This window comes from Penicillium nucicola (genome assembly GCF_028828085.1).
Source record: "Penicillium nucicola strain IBT 29836 chromosome Unknown utg000010l, whole genome shotgun sequence".
NCBI lineage: Eukaryota > Fungi > Ascomycota > Eurotiomycetes > Eurotiales > Aspergillaceae > Penicillium > Penicillium nucicola.
The window spans coordinates 572421-593437 of NW_026643134.1; the positions used below are offsets into that span (position 1 = coordinate 572421).

At 50.1% G+C, this 21017-nt stretch overlaps 8 protein-coding genes across 8 annotated transcripts; 3 read left to right on the forward strand and 5 right to left on the reverse strand.

The window, feature by feature from the left end:
• Positions 1–2223: 2223 nt before the first annotated feature.
• Positions 2224–2810, reverse strand: N7511_008748 (small nuclear ribonucleoprotein F; the record flags this gene model as incomplete). The annotated part of the gene is made up of 4 exons (XM_057131125.1): positions 2224–2290; positions 2383–2538; positions 2654–2691; positions 2805–2810. 4 exons carry the CDS (start codon positions 2808–2810, stop codon positions 2224–2226), a joined length of 267 nt encoding a protein of 88 aa, XP_056979113.1.
• Positions 2811–3340: 530 nt separating this feature from the next.
• N7511_008749 (CXXC motif containing zinc binding protein) lies at positions 3341–4244 on the reverse strand (the record flags this gene model as incomplete). Its single annotated transcript, XM_057131126.1, has 5 exons — positions 3341–3481; positions 3535–3657; positions 3791–3856; positions 3941–4055; positions 4210–4244. The coding sequence occupies 5 exons, from the start codon at positions 4242–4244 to the stop codon at positions 3341–3343; spliced, it is 480 nt and encodes a 159-aa protein (XP_056979114.1).
• Positions 4245–4564: 320 nt separating this feature from the next.
• On the reverse strand, positions 4565–6521 carry N7511_008750 (putative FAD monooxygenase; the record flags this gene model as incomplete). Its single annotated transcript, XM_057131127.1, has 2 exons — positions 4565–5821; positions 5877–6521. The coding sequence occupies 2 exons, from the start codon at positions 6519–6521 to the stop codon at positions 4565–4567; spliced, it is 1902 nt and encodes a 633-aa protein (XP_056979115.1).
• Positions 6522–8549: 2028 nt separating this feature from the next.
• Positions 8550–11922, forward strand: N7511_008751 (uncharacterized protein; the record flags this gene model as incomplete). Its single annotated transcript, XM_057131128.1, has 3 exons — positions 8550–8764; positions 8823–10968; positions 11005–11922. 3 exons carry the CDS (start codon positions 8550–8552, stop codon positions 11920–11922), a joined length of 3279 nt encoding a protein of 1092 aa, XP_056979116.1.
• Positions 11923–12476: 554 nt separating this feature from the next.
• Positions 12477–15543, forward strand: N7511_008752 (DDHD family phospholipase; the record flags this gene model as incomplete). The annotated part of the gene is made up of 4 exons (XM_057131129.1): positions 12477–13496; positions 13546–14827; positions 14876–15013; positions 15065–15543. 4 exons carry the CDS (start codon positions 12477–12479, stop codon positions 15541–15543), a joined length of 2919 nt encoding a protein of 972 aa, XP_056979117.1.
• A 440-nt stretch (positions 15544–15983) lies between these two features.
• N7511_008753 (uncharacterized protein) lies at positions 15984–18307 on the reverse strand (the record flags this gene model as incomplete). The annotated part of the gene is made up of 3 exons (XM_057131130.1): positions 15984–17775; positions 17961–18001; positions 18050–18307. 3 exons carry the CDS (start codon positions 18305–18307, stop codon positions 15984–15986), a joined length of 2091 nt encoding a protein of 696 aa, XP_056979118.1.
• A 370-nt stretch (positions 18308–18677) lies between these two features.
• On the reverse strand, positions 18678–19520 carry N7511_008754 (H(+)-transporting V0 sector ATPase subunit c''; the record flags this gene model as incomplete). The annotated part of the gene is made up of 5 exons (XM_057131131.1): positions 18678–18786; positions 18853–19161; positions 19223–19314; positions 19376–19410; positions 19463–19520. The coding sequence occupies 5 exons, from the start codon at positions 19518–19520 to the stop codon at positions 18678–18680; spliced, it is 603 nt and encodes a 200-aa protein (XP_056979119.1).
• A 304-nt stretch (positions 19521–19824) lies between these two features.
• On the forward strand, positions 19825–20743 carry N7511_008755 (Rab family GTPase YPT6; the record flags this gene model as incomplete). The annotated part of the gene is made up of 5 exons (XM_057131132.1): positions 19825–19874; positions 19933–19958; positions 20044–20132; positions 20220–20622; positions 20685–20743. 5 exons carry the CDS (start codon positions 19825–19827, stop codon positions 20741–20743), a joined length of 627 nt encoding a protein of 208 aa, XP_056979120.1.
• Positions 20744–21017: the final 274 nt, after the last annotated feature.

A 21017-nucleotide genomic window follows, 5' to 3' on the forward strand; every position in this document is an offset into this window, starting at 1 on the left:
TCGGTTGAGAGGGAGGGGGGAAGTAGAAATGGAGATGGAGGTTTTGGATATAGAGAATGTGATGGAGGGGTCACGGGAGTATATGCAGGAAGCAAGCGCGAGATGAGACAAAGAGCGTTGCAGATTTGGGCTTGCTGCAGAGTTGCGGGGTATAGGAAGTATATAGTGAAGCGACAGAAGTTGAGGAAGTCAGTCAAGAAAGGGGAGGCAGGAGACACCTTTAAAAGGGAACAGGAATATCAGAGGCAAATGGAAAGAATAGAACAGGATAACCACTCTCGATCCTTGTAGTGGATTCCGAATGAAGATCAGGGGAGACACGAAAATTTGATTCGATAGTGCCAGTATAAGATTCGTGAAGATCGGACCCAATTTGGTTGGATTCGAGATTTGTACAGTGTGGTAGGATCACACAGAGGAGTGCAGGTGTGGCACACTACACTTATACTGCCTTTGCGTCGCATATTCTGTAGGCTACTCTCCACAGAATATTCAAAGGCAAAAAAATGCCTTGGACGCCACTGTTGATCCTGGCCCCATTAGGGTCTCCACCGTTAGGGCCCGTGAAGAACCCTTGGAGAGGCCTGAGCTATGCCCCTACAGACTATCACCGTTATACTTTTCCTGTTCTCCCGACCCTGAAATTCCCTCAGAGGCTGACAGTAGCGTGAGTCTACAGTAGTGTGCAGTAGTTCACCGTAGTTCACCAGAGTTCATCATAGTTCATCATACCCTAAACAGCAGCCTAATGACCAGACAGCCCCCATGACGTCGGAGGCACCCCTCCTAAATGGACATGCCTACACACACACGTACAGGGTGTTCGCTGATCAGCTATAAAAAGAAACCTCATATCAGCCACTCACATGAACTGCATGTACTGCACAGTGCACATTTGTGCCGTATGAGCTACCATCTATAAGCCACCTAAGCCCCCCCCAACGCGAAACAATCCACGTATTCCCCCTTTGCACTACGCATGATTCCAATATACCAGCCACTAAAACTAGCCAAAACAGTCAAAACAGTCAAAACAGCCAACAAAACAACCAGGACCAAAGTGGGCCGCCCCAAACCAACGCCTCCATCATCTCCACCAGGGATGAAATACCGGTGGGGAGACGAAGGATGAAACCGGGGGTCCCATTCGATGCTTCACACACTGTACAGTATGGCTGTTATCAGTGCGGTCACTGTGATGTATGCTGATTCTCATCTCCAGTTATAGGATATTGTACAGTAGATGCTGTCGCCACTCGATCGCCTTGTCTCATGGCTTCGTGAATTACGCAGCGTGTACACGCATACGCGATAGCGTCGGGTAACGCGATTGGATTTGGCGGACGATCGGCTAAGAGGTGATTCTCACCGACTCCCTCTCTCTCGTGGGATGTGGGTTCTGTTCTTCGGGATCGGCGCTGGGTGGATGGTATACTGTACCCGGATTTCGCGGATGTTGGTGTGGCGGCTATCCAGCCCAGATGGAGTACGGTCACGATGGCACGAGGGATGGAATGAAATGAGTATCGGTCTATCTACACAGGGATATAGATCCGTATTCGACTTGAAATGGAGGAAGTTGAAGTGAGAGTGAGAACGGGGGCGGGAATGGCAGAAGAGCAACACAGGCCAAGGCAAGTGTTCTGTACAACAAGCAGAGAGAAAAAAAAAGAGTACTGTAATTGATTCGATTTTGGCCAATTGGGACCATGCACAAAAACCACTTCGAAAAGCCAAAGAAAAAACGCCTCGTGATAATTGAAAACAGTGAGCCTGAGCACACCTGGTCCAGAGTGGACTTCGTCGCCATCTCTCCATCTCTATCTGCGTCTGCGTCTGTGTCCGTGTCCGTGTATGCAATGAGCTCTGATCCCGGTCGTGCAGCGTGTACCTGATGGGAGAATAGAACATGCATCCCTCTGGTCGGCCGGTACACATTGTACATGTAACCTGAACAATCCGGAGAGGGTCGATACTGACAATGCGATCTCCAACTCGGCGGATGTACAAGTCCAAGGCCGACAAGCGCGAAAACGAAAATGGAATTGAGAATGTCGGTTTCATTGCCCGACAGCTCACGACACGGAGATCCAGCACTTCCGTCACACCTCCAACCTCGCACTTCAGACTTCAGATTTCAGACTTCTCTCCCCAAACAACGCATAGTATGTTGTATTGCATTGCATCCCTCCCCAGACCCAGCTAAACAAATGCGACAAAGAATTATTTTAACCCGAGATCCGTCATCTCGACATTTTCCGCGGAGCCCATCCAGAGGATGTTGTTGCATCTAACGGGAAAGAAGAGTTAGCGGTTCCGTTCCAAGCCAATCCAAACAAATGCCCCAATGGCATTGAGACACGAGCGAGCGTGGTCGCATACCTGATCAAAACAAGACCCAGCGAGCCGGTAGGCTTTCCATCAATGAACTCTTCCGTATCGCGCAGCAAGACGTTCATGTATGAATCGATGCTCTCGAGCTTGCCCTTGTATTCTGTCTGGCCCCACTTAAGGCGGATGAGGACTTCGGTGCCGACGCTGTAGTGGAAAGGGTATTAGCATAGTTTCGTGCTGGTTGCGATACATGTGCCGCAAATATGTGGGATACGAGTCGGGGTTGGGGGTTGGGATTTGGGTTGGATGGGTCGCATACCGAGCCTGTAGGAAAGGTCGGGGGTTGACGGGTTGGACCTGGAGAGCTTTGTTAGTAATTCCATCTCTAGTGATAGGATTTGCAGGTATCGTGGAGATATATTGTATCTTTTTAGCTTGGGATTGGTGTTTCAGGGCGAGGGGGAACGTACACTCATTGTGACTGGGGTGGTGCACTCGGGGATGAGTGGCTAGAATGTGTGGGAGGGTTTTTAGGAGGGAAGTGAAAGGATGGGAATCGGCGATGGGATCTTTCACGCCGGTTGGATGTGCTGGTCGCGTGGCTGCGAGAACATCGAAGTCGGCGACATCGCGAAAATGTGAGCTGGCCGGGTGGTGATTCTGGGCCAATCAGGGTTCGTTGTTGCACACCGCTTTTAAGTTGCTTGATACATGTGGCAGTGAGCTACTTCTTTGCATGAAGAATTAAGTCAGAAAGAGCTGGATTTTACAATTATGTTTGGCTTGCAAGGCTTCAAGCTAGTCAAGAGGTAAAAGTGGTCACCTTATGGCTTGTTCTGTCACCGTGGACATCATCATCATCCTTTTGCATCATTTCCTCAACACTACAGCTTGACCCCATCTCTAGACACCAGTAATAATACAAAAGAAACATTCATCTCGACATCATAGATTTCCCAACAGCTCCCTGCCACAGTCATGCCGGCTCCGCATCATGGCAAGCTTGTTAGCGGCTAACCTTCCAAGTCAGCTCCTTGATGCTGACTTCCTCGCCCTTCTTCTCGTCATAGTCGTACCACTCTCCCTCGAGAAGATCAATTCCCGAGAAGGTGGTAGTAGACTCGGCAGCCTTGGCTTCCCAGTCACCCTGTGTGGCCAAGTCAGCAACGGATGTAGATTTTTTTATTTTTAGTGACTCACGTCGGGCTTGAACTCGATGAACTCGAGACCACGGCAGTCCATTTCAATGATCTTTTGGGAGGTACGCTTCTCTTGGGCTTCGTAGGCCTTGGGTGCGTTGAGGATAGATGCAGAGTGGGTTTTCTGTAAGTGCATGTTAGCCGAGGAAGCGCAAAGAAGGAGGAAATGGTGCATAGGTGATGGTCCTCAAAAGTAGAAAAATGCCACCTCTAAATGCAGCTCATGCTAATACTCGAATAAGGAAATTAAAACTCACAGTGCAAAGACGACACTTCCACACGAAGTTAGCTTCTCCCCGGCTACCAGGAATCTCATGAGTCTCCTGCAAAACAAAACAAAAATCAGTCAATAACTGTCCTTACGCACTTCAAAGATGATCCTCTAGTCTCCAAATGGAAGCACATACAAAGCGATTGAACGAAACCCAGTTAGGGTGCGTCTCATGACAAGAAGTGCATGTGACACGGAAGGTGTAGTAGTAAGGGTTCTCCTCAGTATCAGTAGGCTGGAGGGCAGTAACGCTAGATTTCTGAATTAGCGGATTGAGTCCTGGATAGTTGGTGGGGGGTTTGCCCGCGCAAGCTTCTTTATGTTGAGGGTGGTGCGGGGAGGGTTAATGATAGCAAATTTTGATGAGACAAATTGCGGGATGCAGAGGGATATGGTGGCACTTACCCCTCGAGATCAGCTTCCAGGGTGAGAGATAACATCTTGAGATATTAGCAAGAGGGTTGGAAGTTGGAGTTGTGGTTGCGAATATCGTCTGCAGGCAGATGCGGGGTGGAGATGGAAAGGTCTTTTAGATCAAGGCTTGGCATGTGACTTTTTGGACTCTTCCGACTCGACAAGCTACAAACAAGGAAAATCTCGTTTTATGAAAGGCAGCGGTGAATATAGAAGAGAAAATCTATTCTTATTTGAAATCTGAAAATAAACGCCAGTCATGCTGGAGCTGTCGCTCCCAATGAACGAAACAAAGCTATATACATCATGGAAAAATATACACTCTCATAAACGTGAAATCAAGTCTTTACAGACGGCTGGCCTGCGAGTCCTGGCCCAGGGGCTTGGTAGAGAAGCTACCGAAGAACTCGTTAAGAGCGTCAACAGTGCCGCTGCCCTCAACCAGCTGGACAGTGCAAGCAACGTGGCTGTCAGGGCGAGTGACAACAACACCACCCTGCTCAGGGTCGAATCCGAGCTTCTCGTGAGCGGCGAAAGTGGCCTGAGGGACACGAACATCGGGGATGTCGTCGGCGTACAGGTGGTGGTGGTAGTCGCGCAAGATCTGGGGGATGGACTCGACATCCAAGGTGTTCTTGGAGCCGGCGTAGATGACGGAGAGGGTGAAGAGCTTAGAATGGGGGTTGTGACGCTCGAAGAAGGACACATCAGCGATATCAGAGCGGCGGTAAGCCGACAGGAACGAGCGCTCCTTCTCCAGGTTGAGTGCGAAGTCAGCAATGGCCTTCTTGCTCTTGGCCTGGTTACCGGCAAAGACGAAGATACGGAATGAACCGTTGGCGGGGACCTCCTGCTCAAGCTCGACAAAGTTGGAATCCGCGAGACGAGTCACCATGGTGGGGGTGAAGGCACGGCCAGGAGTCAGGTGAACACCGGGGATGTTGAACAGAGGAGATTTGGCGGGGTGGCTAGGGGACCAGGTGAAGATGTTGGGCTGATAGGCCACTCCGTATCCACTGGTGAACTCGCAAGAGGACTTGAAAGTCTTGACAAACTCATCTTCCTCAGCGTTGGCGCCAACCTTGGCGTTGCTGGCCTCGCCAACCTCGCCGGCATTAGGGCGGCGCTTGGAGAACAGAGCAGCGTACTTGGCGTCAAAGTTCAGAAGTGTCTCGGCGATATCCTTGCGCTCACTCTCGTAGGTGCTCAGAATAGAGCGGTTGGCAAAGCCAGACTCGACGGCGTGCAGCTTCCAAGCCATGTTGAGAGCATCGTGGAAAGCAGTGTTCATACCCTGACCAGCCTTGGGGCTGTGAGTGTGGCAAGCATCACCACCCATGAAGACACGCTCGTCCAGGGTGTACTTCTCAGCAATACCCTGTCCAATAGGGTATACAGAGTACCACTCAACACGGTCCCACTCGATCCAGTATGGCTTGAGAATGTTCTTGGCAGTCTGCTGGACGTCCTCGGCGGTGGCAGTCTTGCGGGGGTTCCAGTCGGCGTCGGTGGAGGAGGCAATCTGAACGTAGAGACGGACCATGTTGTCCTCGCGGGGAATGACCATGATGGAGCCGGCATCGGAGTGGATCGTGCACTTGGTCTGTAAACGGATTGGTCAGTAGGTTACACGAAACCGAGAATTTGCAGACGCTTACCTCAATATCGGGGAAGTTGGTGCGGACAACACCGTCCATGACACCCCAGACGTAAGCGATGGGGTCCTTGTGATGGATCTTGATGTCGAGCTGTTCACGGACGAAGCTGCGAGCACCCTCGCCACTGAAGAGGTACTTGGATCGGACATTCTCAATGACGTTGGTGTCCAAGCACTTCAGGTTGACCTCAACGGGGTAGTCGGCGTTGGCGCCATCGTTCTTGAAGCCAACAATGGTCCAGGGACGCTCAACCTTTGTGCCCGCCTTCTCAATTTCGTCCAGGAAGACACGCTCGATCTTACCCTGGTGAACGAGGGTGGTGAAAGGATAGCGAGTATCAATGAAGCGGGGGCAACTGGGCCAGCTGCCAGTGCGGCCAATGCCGGATCCATCGGCCTTGGGGTCCCAGAAGGCAACATCATAGACCTTGGCAGGCTCATAAGCCATGATGGAGCGCTTCAGGCCCAGATTGCGCAGGATCTCGGTTGACCGCGGCTGGATACCGTCAGCACGACCAGTGGCCGTCGGCACTGGTCGGTTGTCAATGTGCTTGACCTTGTAACCCCATCGTGACATGCACAGGGAGAGGAGCAAGCCAACGGGGCCAGCGCCCACGATGACAATGTCGTAAGTCTCTTGGACCATGACGAAGGAAGTCAGGTATCGGGTGGGTTATATGTATATGTGGTTATATATGGGGGGGTATGATGAGTCCAACAGTATATAGAAGGCAAGATGTATTCACAAGAGTCACAACGAAGAGAAAAAAAGACGGCCATGGCGGGCTCTATATACTGTGCGGAAGCTGGGGTAAGATTGGGTCACGGCGAACATCCACGGCATTCAGAATCGGCTGAATCGTGGGGAGCACCGGTTGCAGAGCTGGGGTAGCCAATCAGCGGGGCGAGAATCGAGGTGACTGGGGTTAGTCAGCATGATGCCCATCATGTGGGGGCAGACCAGTCTGTCTGTCTCTCGCTCTCTCATTCGTGTTCAGACATCTTAATGCCGTCGTTGATCCCCGAGCCGTGCTCGTTGCAGCAGGGAAGTTGTTCTCCACCCGGAAACCACTTCGGTATGTGGAGTGGGGCACGTGACGGGGCTCTCGGCAGGTCGGCCGGGATTTCTGACTTTGTTCTTCCAAACCAATGGGCATTCATCTTCTGGGTTGTCCATTGGTCCACTGCAGCGTCCGTTTTACCCGAAAAGTCTCTTGCCGCCTCATCCTCCGGTGGTAGTTTGACCTGGGACTTGCACAACGGAAAACCCGAGGTTGCCTCCCATGAAGTCGCCTCGTTATCAAGTCCATGCAGACTATGAAATTGTGTCATTCCCCGGGTCTATCCATGGCAAATTGTTCAATCTCTCCCGTGCAAGTGCCCGAGGGAGATCAGCCTTAATTCTGAGTGATTTGATCGTACATGTATGAATTACTTCACGTGAGGTTGTATCTTAATCAATCGATATGTCAATGTACAATATGACGTAGAGTAAATCCCACTCCCGGTTCAGTAGTTTCTGCATACAATATTCTCTAAATTTCAGATTTCCATGACCTACGTATATTTTGTCCCAAGTTCGGATTGAACAATCAAACCGAAAGCCCCGGATATCCAAACGCCCACATCCTCGGGCGAACTGCTTTTCAGCGATAGGAATTTCGGTACTGGGAGTGGCAAGTCCGTGGGACGAATGACACCTTATACGTCAGGCCGAAAGTAGTCTGATCTCGGACACACATTATTCCGTGCCGAACTATATTCACTACATGCATCCATCATTAGGCATTGAACAAGAAGAGTTGTGCTTGAATGGTACAGCATAACATAATTCAGAGAATAAGATAAGGTTTCTTTCGCTCCAAATTATTAGTGAGAGCAATTTTCCAGGAAGTCCCCGGTAGCATGCATGAGGATTGCTCATAAATGTTAGTCGACATAACTGCCGGACACATTTATTGATGTCTGAAGCGAACACTTCTATTACGACACTTTGATCAGAGAGCTACATCAATCAACTATTCAGCAAGCTGGTAGCCGAGTGACTGATCCTACAAATACAGTATGCTCTGATGCTTTCAGGCACGACCACACGAAAACATTGGACATGAGAATGTTCTGTGTAGGAGCTAACAGGTGTTAGCCAGAAGGCTAAGAAGGACGGGTAGGTCATTGATCAATATAAAAAATAGAAATATAAGCTTTCTTTGTTGATTGTTTTCTATTGGTCTCCGAATGGTTCGGTTCCAAATCGAGAATGGTTGATTTTCTTTTCTGGTTTCCCCTGTTTTGATTCGCCGCAGCAATTGTTTGCTTCCATTGAAATCAAGACATTACGAACGGTTTTAGCTACTTGATTGGCCTAGCCGCAATTTTGAGAATCCCCGGGTGCTAATCTTAATTCAATAACAATAGCGTTACGTTTGTGTGTCGGCCCTGATTGCACAGCGGAATGAATCATGAATAGCATTGTTGAGCTATTGTCATCAGAACATGATTTAATCTAGTTACATTTGCTTCATTTACTCGATCATTCTATTTCATCCAGCTACCCTCTCATCCTTTCTCGTTCTCTTTCATCTTCTTCGTCTTTTCCACTCTTCTCCTATCTGTTCTTACACATTTTATTCTAACGTTGTTCTATCCCTGATCCCTGAATTCAGTATTTGCAATCATGTACTCCAAGGTCCATGGCATGAAGTCCACGCAGACGCGATACAATCGCAATCTGCCTAACCTCAAAAGCCACGCCACCCTTGAAGAAACTCTTCAGCGCTACCGCGACATGGAGGAGGAGGTTGATCCTGAGATGAGTGCTTGGCGCAAGGCTCACCGAGCTCGCATGTACGACTCGGACAGTCTCTACCGCACTGTGATTCAGGCTCCGAGGTACGCAGATGGATATCCTTCAATGTCATGGTTTGATACAAGCTTACATCATGAGTAGCTATCTGTACAATCCTCTTTCCGAGCAAATCAGCGGAGACCACTCCATTCTTTTTACTGAGTCAGCTATTGGGTCCCTTCAGCCTGCTGACGAGAAGTCTGAATGCAACGACACCCAGACATACATCAATAAGCAACTCGAGCAGCACCTTTCAGAGACCAGCTTTCACATTGCTCCTCCACCAGCACCTTCGGATTCATCCGTCTACACTACAATCCTATTTGACTTCGGTGCTGTGGCTCAGTGCACCAACGACTCTATCAAGCACAATTCACCTGGTCTTCTTCATCTCAGTCCTTTGCTTGCTGCGACCAAGTACAGCAACGATATCACCATCGATGAAGACAACCAGAGTGATACCCCTTTGCTGTCTCGCGATTCTGATATGAGCGGTACCTGGAAGTATTTGGCCATTGATGGTAGCGTCTGTGATAACTACCAGAAAGCCAGAGTCAATGGTGGTTCGCCACGTTGCATCTGGGCCTCTCACGATGACGCTGGCCAGCTTGATCAGTCCGGTGTTAGCTCCAGTTGTTTTCCCAAGCCCGGTTCTGTGTATTCCGCTTCTCTCGACGGCCCTGGTGATGTGAAAGGGAAATGCAACGATGGCGACTGTCCTGGATATGTTAAATGGCAAACCAACGACGGTTACCTCTTTGACACTTTCGGAGAAGCCTACGCACATGGCCTTGTCTCATCTGAGGTTCGGTTCAACACCCAACGTCCCACATTTTATGACGAGAAAGTTTTTGAATCGGATGATGGGACCGACGACTCTGTGAACATGGATGATGATTATGATGAGGATGATGATGATGATGAGGAGGATGATGATGATGATGATGCTGCCGAGCCTGCTTGCTCTAAGCTTGATAGCAGTTCCCAGTTCACTTATCTGCCTACTATCACTGTTGACGACCCAAAGGAGCAATGTGATGACGACTCAAATAACAAATCTGATAACAAGACTCTCGTCAGAATTGACTCTCATGCGAGGGCGGATGCTCGTGCTAACACTGGCAACCCAGCTTGGACCAACATTGATGGTTACGTTTCGCCCGACTACCGGCCCTCTACTCCTGTTGATCGTCCGAAGAAGCCATCTGGTGATGATCAGGCCCATGAATACGATGAGAATGTACACGATCGTATGAAGAGGCCTACCCATGGCCGCGTTACCCGATCTGCCACTTTATTCCGGCGTGCTGCTGCTTCTCATCTAAAGGATGAGATTGAGGATGGAAACGGTGAATGGAGTCTGAAGCATTATTCCTACGTTGACTCGGCCTTTGATTCCCCTGATCCTCTTGATGGTGATGGTTCTCCTGCTATCCAGGTCTACACTTCTCCTCGTCGTAACTCGAATAATGAAGCTGGTGATAACCACCGCTCCAAGCTCTACTCTGACTTCAGCCTTGACGGTGCTGCTCCTGACTCCTCATCACGTACTCTCCCAGAATGTGGCCGAAGGTTCAAAACCCCGGAAGACATGTACGACTTCTATGCAAACGACTATCGGAAGAGCTGCGTCGTGACCCCACTGACCATTTCACGCAATGTTTCGGGAAACATGCCTTCTAAGGTTGATATTGATTCGGTTGGCCAGTCTGCTACTCCTTCGCCAGAGGAGCATCTGCCGGATGTTTCTTTCTCTGATGCTGCTTCTCACACTGGAAAGCCGTCCGCCGATTCTCCTATTAGTAGTGATTCTTCTTTTTCAACTTCTGCTACGTTGAGCACTGGATCGGCTATCCCCTCCGATGGATGCTGGATTCCTATCATGGACGATATTGAGGACATGCTCAAGAAAGAGCCAACTACTGACTTCAAGTGGTCTACCAACGTCCCTATTCAAAGCACCAAGGGCCAAACAACGACTTTTCATGTCCCGGAGGACCCTAATAATACATCTAGCTGTGCTGTTTCTGTTGAAAGTGTCCAAATCGACACTTTCAACGCCGCTTGCATTCATGACTCTGGCATGGACTTTGACCACGATGTCTTGCCTACTCGTTACTACAGCAAGGACCTGTTTGGCAACAAAGGCTGGCTTGATCAGAGTAAATTCCCAATTACAAACAAGCGACGACTCAGTTCAGGTCTCAAAAGTCTAGGCCAGACCGTGAAGGCCCACGTGAAAGATCTGGTAAGTAGATAATAACCATTTGCCGCAGTTGTTCAGGCATTAATAATGAGTTGGCAGACTGGAGAGTCCAAGCGAGCCCGTATCACCACATCCAACGCCAGTATCGCAATTGAGGTTACTGCGGCCCTCTCTCTAAGCATCGAGACACAAGTCAAGCTTTACGCCGAACTCGAGTATCTGATTGTCACCACTGCGAACAGATTCTTGATGCATGAATATTACGATGGCAACATTTCTGATCTCTCTATTCGCCGACTAAACAAGGAATGGATATCCAAGAACCGCCCCGGTGTCCCTGAATTCTGTTTTGATCAGTCAACTCAACGTGAGCTTATCTTTGCAAACCGCCAGAGCGTTAAATTTGGTGGTGGTGCTTGCGCCAATCCAATGTTGCTGCACGCAATCTTCAGCAACTGGAAATCCGTCTGCGTCGAGACAAATGTTCGATCCTTCTGTCTCCCCGATTCCGCCGTCCGCAAACACTTGCATGATATCGAGGGCATCCTCGAACTTCTGAATGCCCCTTCCTCTACCATGGAGGCGATGCAGACCCTTGCCATGCGTACCCGCGAGGAGATCCTCCAAGTCCGTGCTTCTCGTATCGGCCGCGGGTCCTTTGGCGCTGGTGATGCTCCGGACGCATCCAGCGTTCCAAGTACGCCCAGCACTCCTGTCATGACTTTGAGTTCCATCTTGCATCGTACGAATACAGCTTCTTCGGGTTCGCGGTCTTCTCGTACTCCCCAGACCCCTCAGTCACGCCGCCGTCAGGGTTCGCGGGGTTCCTTTGCTTCTGAGACCCCTTTGCCTCTTTCACGTGATGAGGTTGCTGCGTTTGAGCATGTTGGCCGTCCTGCTGAGCTTTCTCTTGAGCGTAGCCAGTATCAAATGGCGTTGCAGGCAAAGTCTTCTCGCTGTGGCGCACTTCCGACTCGTGAGCGTGGCCGTCACTGAGCGGCCTCTCAACATGGCAAGCTCAAGCTTGGATGATTACCATCCTGGCATTAAACATAGGGGTTATCATTATCTTAATTTCATCCTGTCTCCGATATCGCTTGTTATTAGTTTTTTGTCACTTGTTTTATGAAATTGAGAGATCCCCCTAGTTGCCGGTTCTTCTGTTGCCCGACTTTCGTATCTTTGTTCTGTTCTTTTTTCAGTATGATGTAGCCTGTGAAAAATGGAGAAATAAGCTGGTAGTAGTAGCTAGAAATCAATGTCACTCATGGCCAAGTTTCCTCAAACTCCATAGTTTGTAGATAAACACGTGGGGCGACGTCATCGGCTTATCGATCACGGGCTTTCCAAGGTCGTCACCGCTCGCATCGTCTCTTTTCTCTCAATTCCTAACACTCCAAATTCTCCATATGCAATCTTCCAGCGTGCGGGTGTTTCCGATCGCGTGGTGGAGTGAACAGACAGGCCCCCAATGACCATCTGTACGATCCGCGTTTAGCATCATCGGAGATCGGAGTGGAGCTCAGCTGGCGTGAACAGCGACACCCGCAATGACGGGCCCGATTCACACCTACGGTCAAAGCTGTTTGCTATCGGATGAGGAATCAGATCTTACCAGCTTCCAGACACGTCCTGACCCACCAGAGATCCAGGCACAGTTCTTTTACGTCTCATCGTTGCCAATCGATGACCCACTAGCTGCTCTGCCTCCGCCAGCCAGTCAAGGAGCTGGGAGTGAAAGGATACCACCCAAGCCCTTTTCCGCTAGGGATAACATCGCCTTGGAGGATGCTTGGCGCGATCTGCGGGAGGCGAGGAAAACCAAACTCGCGGGACAACATGGCTCTAGGCCTCCAACTTCGACAGGGCCTCCTGGAATAGCTGTGCCAGGTCATGAATTAGAATCGAACGTTCAGAGCCACCCAAAGGCTTCTATTCGAGAAGATCCTGAGTTTATCAGCAGCAGGGGAAGTGCTGTCAGCAATACTCCTCCATTCCCAGACGATGTACCTTCTCGAAGTCACAAGTCTCAGCTCGCATTCACGACTAGTTCTGGGGTGCGAGCGCATGCTTTTGGAAAAATAGACCGAGTGGGATCATCTCTTGATGATGGCATGGGATATAATATTCCTGCGGCTAGTTCTATCGATCAGAAACGAGCGCGGTCTTCCTCTGTGAATGAGTCTAGCGCGACCAAGCGCAGAAGCAGCTCTAATTTGGATCCAGAGGACGCAGATGAGGAGATGAGCGGTGTACGCGCCAATCGTTCTCGTGATGCAAGTATCAGTGGCTCGCCTTTCCTACGAGCGCCTACCTCTCAGTCTCATACACCACTCGGTCGGTCGTATGAGTCTACTTCCTCGAAGGACAGAAGGCTGGATTTGCAGGCTGAAGTGCTAGTCAGTTCTACTCCTCGGAGTGTACCGAAGCCTTCTGGCCTCAGAACGACTGTGAGTCTGGATCAATTGACTCAAGACTCGCAAGGTGAGCGGACAGAAGAGCCAAATACGCAATCAAAAATTCCAGTGGGTGTTTCACGACTTCACTTAGTGGAACTGCCGAATCTCAAAGTATGAAATCATGCCCCTTTGTGCCTGAAATGAAACTGACATTATCCAGATGAAACCCATTTATTGGAGCCCTCTCCAGGACATATCGACTGTTGTTCGAGCAACTTGGTTTTACAAAAACACTATGTACCCTGTTGAGGCGGACCTTGCAAACAAATTGGAGGAAGGTTACGTCTATTTGAAACCTTGGAGTGATACTTGGCAGGATGAGCTGAACAGCTGTGTGGAAAACGGTGCTGATGCTGAAATGAAAGTCGTTCATCCATTGTGGACAAAGGAGGAACAACGACTTAAAGCTGAACCGAATCCTGCAACAGGTGACCTTGAATCGACTGGAGCAGATGATATCTTGATATTTGACAACAACGAAGCCGCTGGCGGCACTTCTCTTCAATCTGAGAATATCAAGCCCTATCTCACTTCTAGTGCCATTTTCGTCGACGCGGTAAACGCTCAGGTTCTTCGACCCAGCCTCCTTCCCTCATCTTCGAGGGGACGAAAACCGCTGGGGGCGATCAGAAAAGGGAGGCAGATAGGGATACCGGTGGTGCGAGGCTTTAGTCGAAAGCTATGGGAGCAACTGCACCCGTCCAAGCCCAATCCCATCGATGTGCGCCATTACGTCCGCAAAACCCAATCCCGAAATCCCTCTGCGCCAGGTGAGCAAGTTTGCTACGCTTGCAAGATGGAAGAGTCCCGACCGCCCCCGACAGACTTGGTACTCGTCATTCACGGTATCGGGCAGAAGTTATCTGAAAGAATGGAAAGCTTCCATTTCACGCACGCTATCAATGCATTCCGACGAGAAGTCAATATGGAGCTAAATAATGAACCGGTCTGGCCACATGTGCGCCAAGACCATGGAGGAATCATGGTACTTCCCGTGAACTGGCGCACGAAGCTGTCTCTGGATGACCCCGATATTGAAGCAAGCGTTGAGGACCCAACTGCAAATAACTTCTCACTGGAAGATATCACTCCTCAGACACTTCCAGCTGTTCGATCGTTGATAAGTGACGTGATGCTTGACATTCCATACTATTTGTCACATCATAAACCAAAGATGGTCAAAGCAGTGGTCAGAGAAGCTAATCGCGTGTACCGCCTCTGGTGTAAAAACAACCCAGGGTTCCAGGAGAATGGGCGTGTACACCTCCTCGCTCATTCCCTGGGAAGTGTGATGGCTATCGACATTCTCAGTAATCAGCCAACACATGTCCCTCGCTTTGACTTCTCCGATACTGCACTGCACAGTGACATCTTCGAGTTTGACACAAGACATCTTTTCCTTTGTGGAAGCCCAGTTGGTTTCTTCCTCCTTCTAAATAAAGGTAAGATTGCAAAGCTGTGGTTCTGAGCGTGTATCTAACATCGTACAGCCAGCCTCCTACCCCGCAAAGGCAGAGATAAAATAGGCAGTGATGGCGACGACAGATTGCGTGGTGTAGCGGGCGAACCAGGCCATTATGGCTGTCTCGCGGTGGATAATCTATACAATATCATGCACACTACCGACCGTAAGTTCATACCCTGTCACCTATGTGAGGATAAACTAATAAAAAAACCAGCAATCGCCTACCGCGTCAACGCAGCAGTTGACAGCGACCTCTCCAACTCTCTAAAAATGGCCTCAATCCCCAGCTCCAGCTCAACATTTTGGCAATCTTTCGGCAGTGTTTTCCGCTGGAGTACAGCACCAATCTCATTCCTCCCATCAGCAGCACCAACACGACCCGCAGCAGTCTCAAAACTCCCTTCAAACGTGGAACTCGAAACACACGACTTCACTCGCGAGGAAATTGCCGAGAAACGCATGCTTCTCCTCAACGAGAATGGCCAGATTGACTATTACCTTTCTGGGGGCGGGGGCCCACTGAATATTCAGTACCTCAATATGCTGAGTGCGCATAGTAGTTACTGGACTCTTGGGGATTTTGTAAGGTTTTTGGTTGTTGAGATTGCTAGAAAGCAGGGACGTGAGGGGACTTTACTTGCTTTTCGGGCTGAGAAGAAGAAGGGGTGGAAATACTCTAAGGGGGCTATTTAGTTCCGGGTTTTTGGGTTATTTACGGTGGCATAGTGCTTTGCTTTGTAAATAGAGTATCTAGCATTGGCCTTTGGCGTTTTGTCGCCCAATTATGGGTTTGGTCTCATGTGCTTTGGGCATGCACGGATAGATAATTGAGAGCTGTTGAATCATTGTTTGCTTTTGATAAATGACAGCAAAGATACGCTTATAACAAGGACGAGAGCCTCAACTGCGACTTTAGAACTCCAGACCTTCCATTCCATTCAACATCGTCTATATCATTCTACTCAAGATTTGCATTTCAGAGTCGAGATTATTCTCAATAGGCAATAAGGGACCAGGCTTTTGCTGTTTTTGGCATTCTTCAGCGGCCTGCTTAGATCAAATTCATATATAGAAAGTTAAATCAATCAAGTTGGAGATCCAGTCCTGGAGACAACCAACCCATCGAAAATATACTAACAATCAAAGCTAGTATCAGAACCATGAACATCACCCATCAACAAAGCCTCAATAGTATCCCCCTTAGCCGCAACACCACTCCCGGGACGCAAAACCACCAGGGCATTCGCCTTAGCCAGACTGCCCACCTTGGAACTCCTCTGTCCAGCCCCTTCAACTCCTGTGCTAGTCGCATGTAGCCGGCCATCAGATCGAGACGCGCTCACGATAGCACGGTGATACTCTGTACGCTTAGGATCCAGTGGGAAGTTATGTGTTAGGACAACAGCCACGCGAGGAAGACCAAGCTGCGGCGCAAGCCATGGTCTTGAACCGGGAGCCTGAGAACTATGACCCAGACCCGTGAGCTTGTGCAATGAAGGCAAGACGAAGAGGTTGAGAGTAACGAGAGCGGAGGCTGGGTTGCCAGGGAGAGAGAAGATGAGCTTCGACTGGCGTTCAGATTGGGCCGAGTCTACATCGCTGGTGGCTTTGAAGGGGACGGTAGCAAAGGTGGTTGGCTTGCCCGGTTTCATAGAGACGCGGCCAAAGTGGATAATCCCGCCGAGGGAGCGTTCAATTGTCGGTTTGAGGAGATCTAGCTCACCCATTGAGACGCCGCCTGTTGTGATGATCACGTCAACGCTTGATGAGGCGCGGCCTACGCCGCGGAGGGAGTCACGGAGTGCAACCTCTAGTTCGCCGGCTGGGGTGTCGCGGGCGATTCCTAGATCGATGGTTTCGAAGCCCCATGAGGTTAGGCAGGAGATTAGAGATGGACGGTTTGAGTCTCGGATTTGGCCGCCTGTGAGGGGGCGAGGGTCGTTGTGTTCTACCAGCTCGTCGCCTGTGCTCAGAACGCCTACGCGCGGTTTGCGGAAGACCTTGATGGTCTTTGTGCCTGTTGAAGCTAGCAAACCGATCTCTCCACCGACGGGGGTGATTAGATCGCCTCTGGCGAGGATCTTCGAGCCCAGTGAGACATCGCTGCCTGGTTCGCGGACGTTCTCGCCGGGCTCAATGTCAGCAGTCAGAATTTCGACGGTTGCTTCTTCTTTGCCGTCTGGTGTGCATGCGTCCAAGGTTGTGTCTTCGACCATGACTACAGCATTTGCGTTAGGGGGGAGAGGGGCACCGGTGGTGATTCTAGCGATGGTGCCTGGTTGTAATGGCTCTAGGTTTCCACCGACATTGGCATGGGTGATTGATGCAACAGGGAAGACACCCTTTGTGGACGGGCCTGTGCTGCCAGAGTCTGGTGCAATGACGGCATAACCATCCACAATACTAGCTCGGTAGGCCGGGACAGCTTCAGCAGCATATATATCTTCGGCAATGACCGAACCGATCAAGGACGTTGTCACTGGAACTTCAATGATCTCTGGGTCGGGGGTTTGCTCATTGATTCGACTCAATGCCTCGTCTACGGAGAGCATTGGATAAGGAGAGGATCGATAGCGCCGGTTAGGACCTGCACTAGGGTCATTGGACTGTGGTCGGTCCGAAGGCGATGTATGTGCCTTTGGAACCTTGTGTCCATGGCCATGATCATGGCCATGGTGGTGGTGGTGATGATGATGATGGTGGTTCTGGGGTTGGTGCTGAGTCTGATCTTTCTGAACACTGATGCCTGCTTCTGATTCCAGTTTTGCCGTGCCTCCAGCATGGAGGTTTCGTGAATTGGCACCAGCAGCCTGCATACAGGCATGTGGTAACAGCTTCACGACAGCTTCAAGGTTCTCCAGGGCTCCTTTTGGTGATCCAGGAAGCGTAATAATCAACGATTTCTCACGAACACCTGCAACCGGTCTGGCCATCATAGCAACTGAGGCGGGAGTTAGCATGCAGTAAATACTCGGGAGAGATACCAGGGCAGCACCCTCTGGTGTCACATACAGGGCGTCACCTTCAGAGAGGCCGCAATCATGCCGTGTCTTCACTTCTTGGTTAGTTTACTAGCGTCAATGCGGCCAAGGAAACCCGAGAAGACTCACACTAATCCGGGGGCATGGCGTTGAATCAGGGGGGACACGGCCTGTGATGTCATTAGCACGGACAGCGTCAATTGACAGTAAACACTTACCTCCGGAGTATTATCTTTGATTGCGAACCCTGTCCCTCCGCTGAGCAGAATGAGGTTATACCAATCCGTACCATCAGCCCACTCGCGGATGCATTGTTGGATCTGGCCCACGTTATCCGGGACGATCCTGAATGCGGGGGGTTCCCACTTGCCCTCAGCAGCGAAGATGGGCGTCAAGGCATCAACAACCTTGTCGGATGCAGGGTTCGCCGAGGCTGTGTCGGAGACTATCAAAATCGCAGCTCGAAGTTTGTCCATGTTGTGTTGTGATCTGAGAAGTGGGGTGGGAAGACTCTTTATATAAGGGACGATAACGGACTATCACAGCCCGAATACGTTTATTAGGGCAACCTTTTCTATACGAAGTGCCTGGCTATAACTACCCAATTAGGTCTAATTCATGTCTTACATAACAAGTAAAGGGAATGATAGTTCTTGGTACTCTTTACTGTACACATAATCTCCAGATGCAAGTCCCCCAGTAGGGCTCTACGCGACCCCAGACGCCCCAATGCGGTGTATATCGAAACATGAACTAGACACAGAAAGTGAAGCGAAATCGTGAGGGGACTGTGTTTCCCTGGCTGACCGCCCAATTTTGAATCTTCTTTAGAAAAGCCGATTCGACTTACGCTGCCTCCAATGCTGAGGCTTTTTGGGCCACGAGAAGACCAACAATGAGTCCAAACAGACCCAGAACGGAACTGAAGATCTCAACGACGAGAATCTTGACGAATCTGGAAAAAGAAATCAAGTAAGCAAAAATCCCGGGCATCAGGAACAAGGTCAGAGAAATCACGTACAGACTGGGATCGGCAGCGTCGGCCAGAGCAGCACCACTACCGTTGATACCAACGGAGATACCACAAATGAGATTGCAAACACCGACTGTAATTCCTCCCCAGAAGATGGCATATCCGGTGTAATAGTTGCTGGAGGTGTGGAGTGCGCTCTCGGGGACCGGGTTGAGCTTCGACGAGAAGACAATGGCCATGATGACACCGTAGATTGCCACGACTTCACAGAAAATAATGGAGATCAAGTTCTTGGTACGGATTCGGGGGGCTCTGACACCACCTCCGACGATCGATGAACCGGTAAGGAAGATACCCCTAAGGAAATGCATCTGATAAGAATTGGGAGGCTTGGATATTTATGCGGAGATAAGCTTACCATGCAGCGCCGACAACTGAGCAGCCAATACACATGGCGATTCCGATATTGGCCCAGGCATAGGGAGATACCTCTTCCAGGAAACGGCCGACCTAATGCGATGCAAGTTAGACTAAGGGTTCACAGGAGGGTGTGGAAGACTAAGACTCGTACATTGAAAGCTTCTCCTTCACCGTGGAAGAGCATGTCTGTCGGAACGCATTAGCTGCCAGATCGCATCTTGCATCGCAGGAAACGTACACAATCCGACCACAATAAGGGCGGTGGTGGAAACACCGACCGGGTAGAGGTAAGCCATGACGACCTCTAGAAACTGAATGAATGAGAAGATATCGCGTCTCAGGACTTCAAGATGGAGCTGGAGGGAGATGGGGGGACTCGGTGGCCGGACCGGATTAACTGCTCCGCTCGGGCGGTGACAGCGCGCTGTGCTTCCCCAGACATCTCCCTCCTTTATTTATTATGGGAGACACTTGTCTGAATCTTGAATATCTTTGTTTCTTGTGGACTGCTTGCACATTGTTTGCTGTGTGATCCCTGACTTATCGCTCCGTGGTTCCTCCTTCCCCTGACTTTCTCGCGTTCAACGCCTCCTCCGTACAATGGCCTCCTCCGGGGTTGGGTCGTATTCGAACCCCTTGAAGAAGTTCAAGTCAGTCGCGAGAGCATATTCATCGAGACTAGAACGGATTGTTAACAGCAGTATCTAGGTTGGTCTTCTTGGGCGAACAGAGTGGTAAGCATTCCCATCTTTTTACACCTTATCGCCATGCGCCTTAGTCCACGAGCCCAATGAATACAAGATCTGACATGTACTACAGTCGGAAAGACCTCATTGATCACCCGTTTCATGTACGACTCGTTCGACAACACATACCAGGCCACTATCGGTATCGACTTTTTGTCCAAGGTATTCATACCCCGCACAGGCGTTCAGTCACTTGTTTCGCCTCTGAAGATTGTCTATCTATGAATTTCACTAAATTCGATTTGTCAGACCATGTATCTTGAAGACCGAACCGTTCGCCTTCAGCTCTGGGATACCGCCGGCCAAGAGCGATTCCGTTCCCTGATTCCGTCCTATATCCGAGACTCGAGCGTCGCCGTGGTTGTCTATGACATTTCGAATGCGAAGTCCTTCCAGAACACCCGAAAATGGATTGACGATGTCCGCGGAGAGCGTGGAAACGATGTGATTATTGTGCTCGTAGGCAACAAGACTGATTTGAACGACAAGCGCGAGGTCACCACCGCACAAGGTGAAGAAGAGGCAAAGAAGAACGGCTTGATGTTTATTGAGACCAGTGCAAAGGTCGGACATAACGTGAAGCAATTGTTCCGGAGAATTGCCCAGGCTTTGCCTGGAATGGAAGGCGAGGCCAAGCAAGGCGAAAGCCAGAGTATGTTCACTCCCAGTCCTTGACTCTCTCTCTCCCTCGTGGTACTAACCTCTATTCTCTAGTGATCGATGTTAATATCAACCCCAAGGAGACCACCAACAACGACGGCTGTGCCTGTTAAAATCCTCTCACGTCCATCCCGCACTTCGGTGCCTCATCTCGATGCCCATCGAGCCTGTCCATGATGTTTTACCATTTTCGAAGATGTACATGTTTTCCCTCTTTTATTTCTTGCTCCCTGGACAATAGCGCGTGTGTCTAGATATTTCAATGCCGACTGCGGTCGCGTCCACTTCTTTTTCTGAGCCCTCGGAAGGAGAAAAGGTGTTATGATTTCCGTTCTACCAGCATCATATGTGTTTGTTATTGCAGTTCAAGTTCCTTCGCTTGACTTT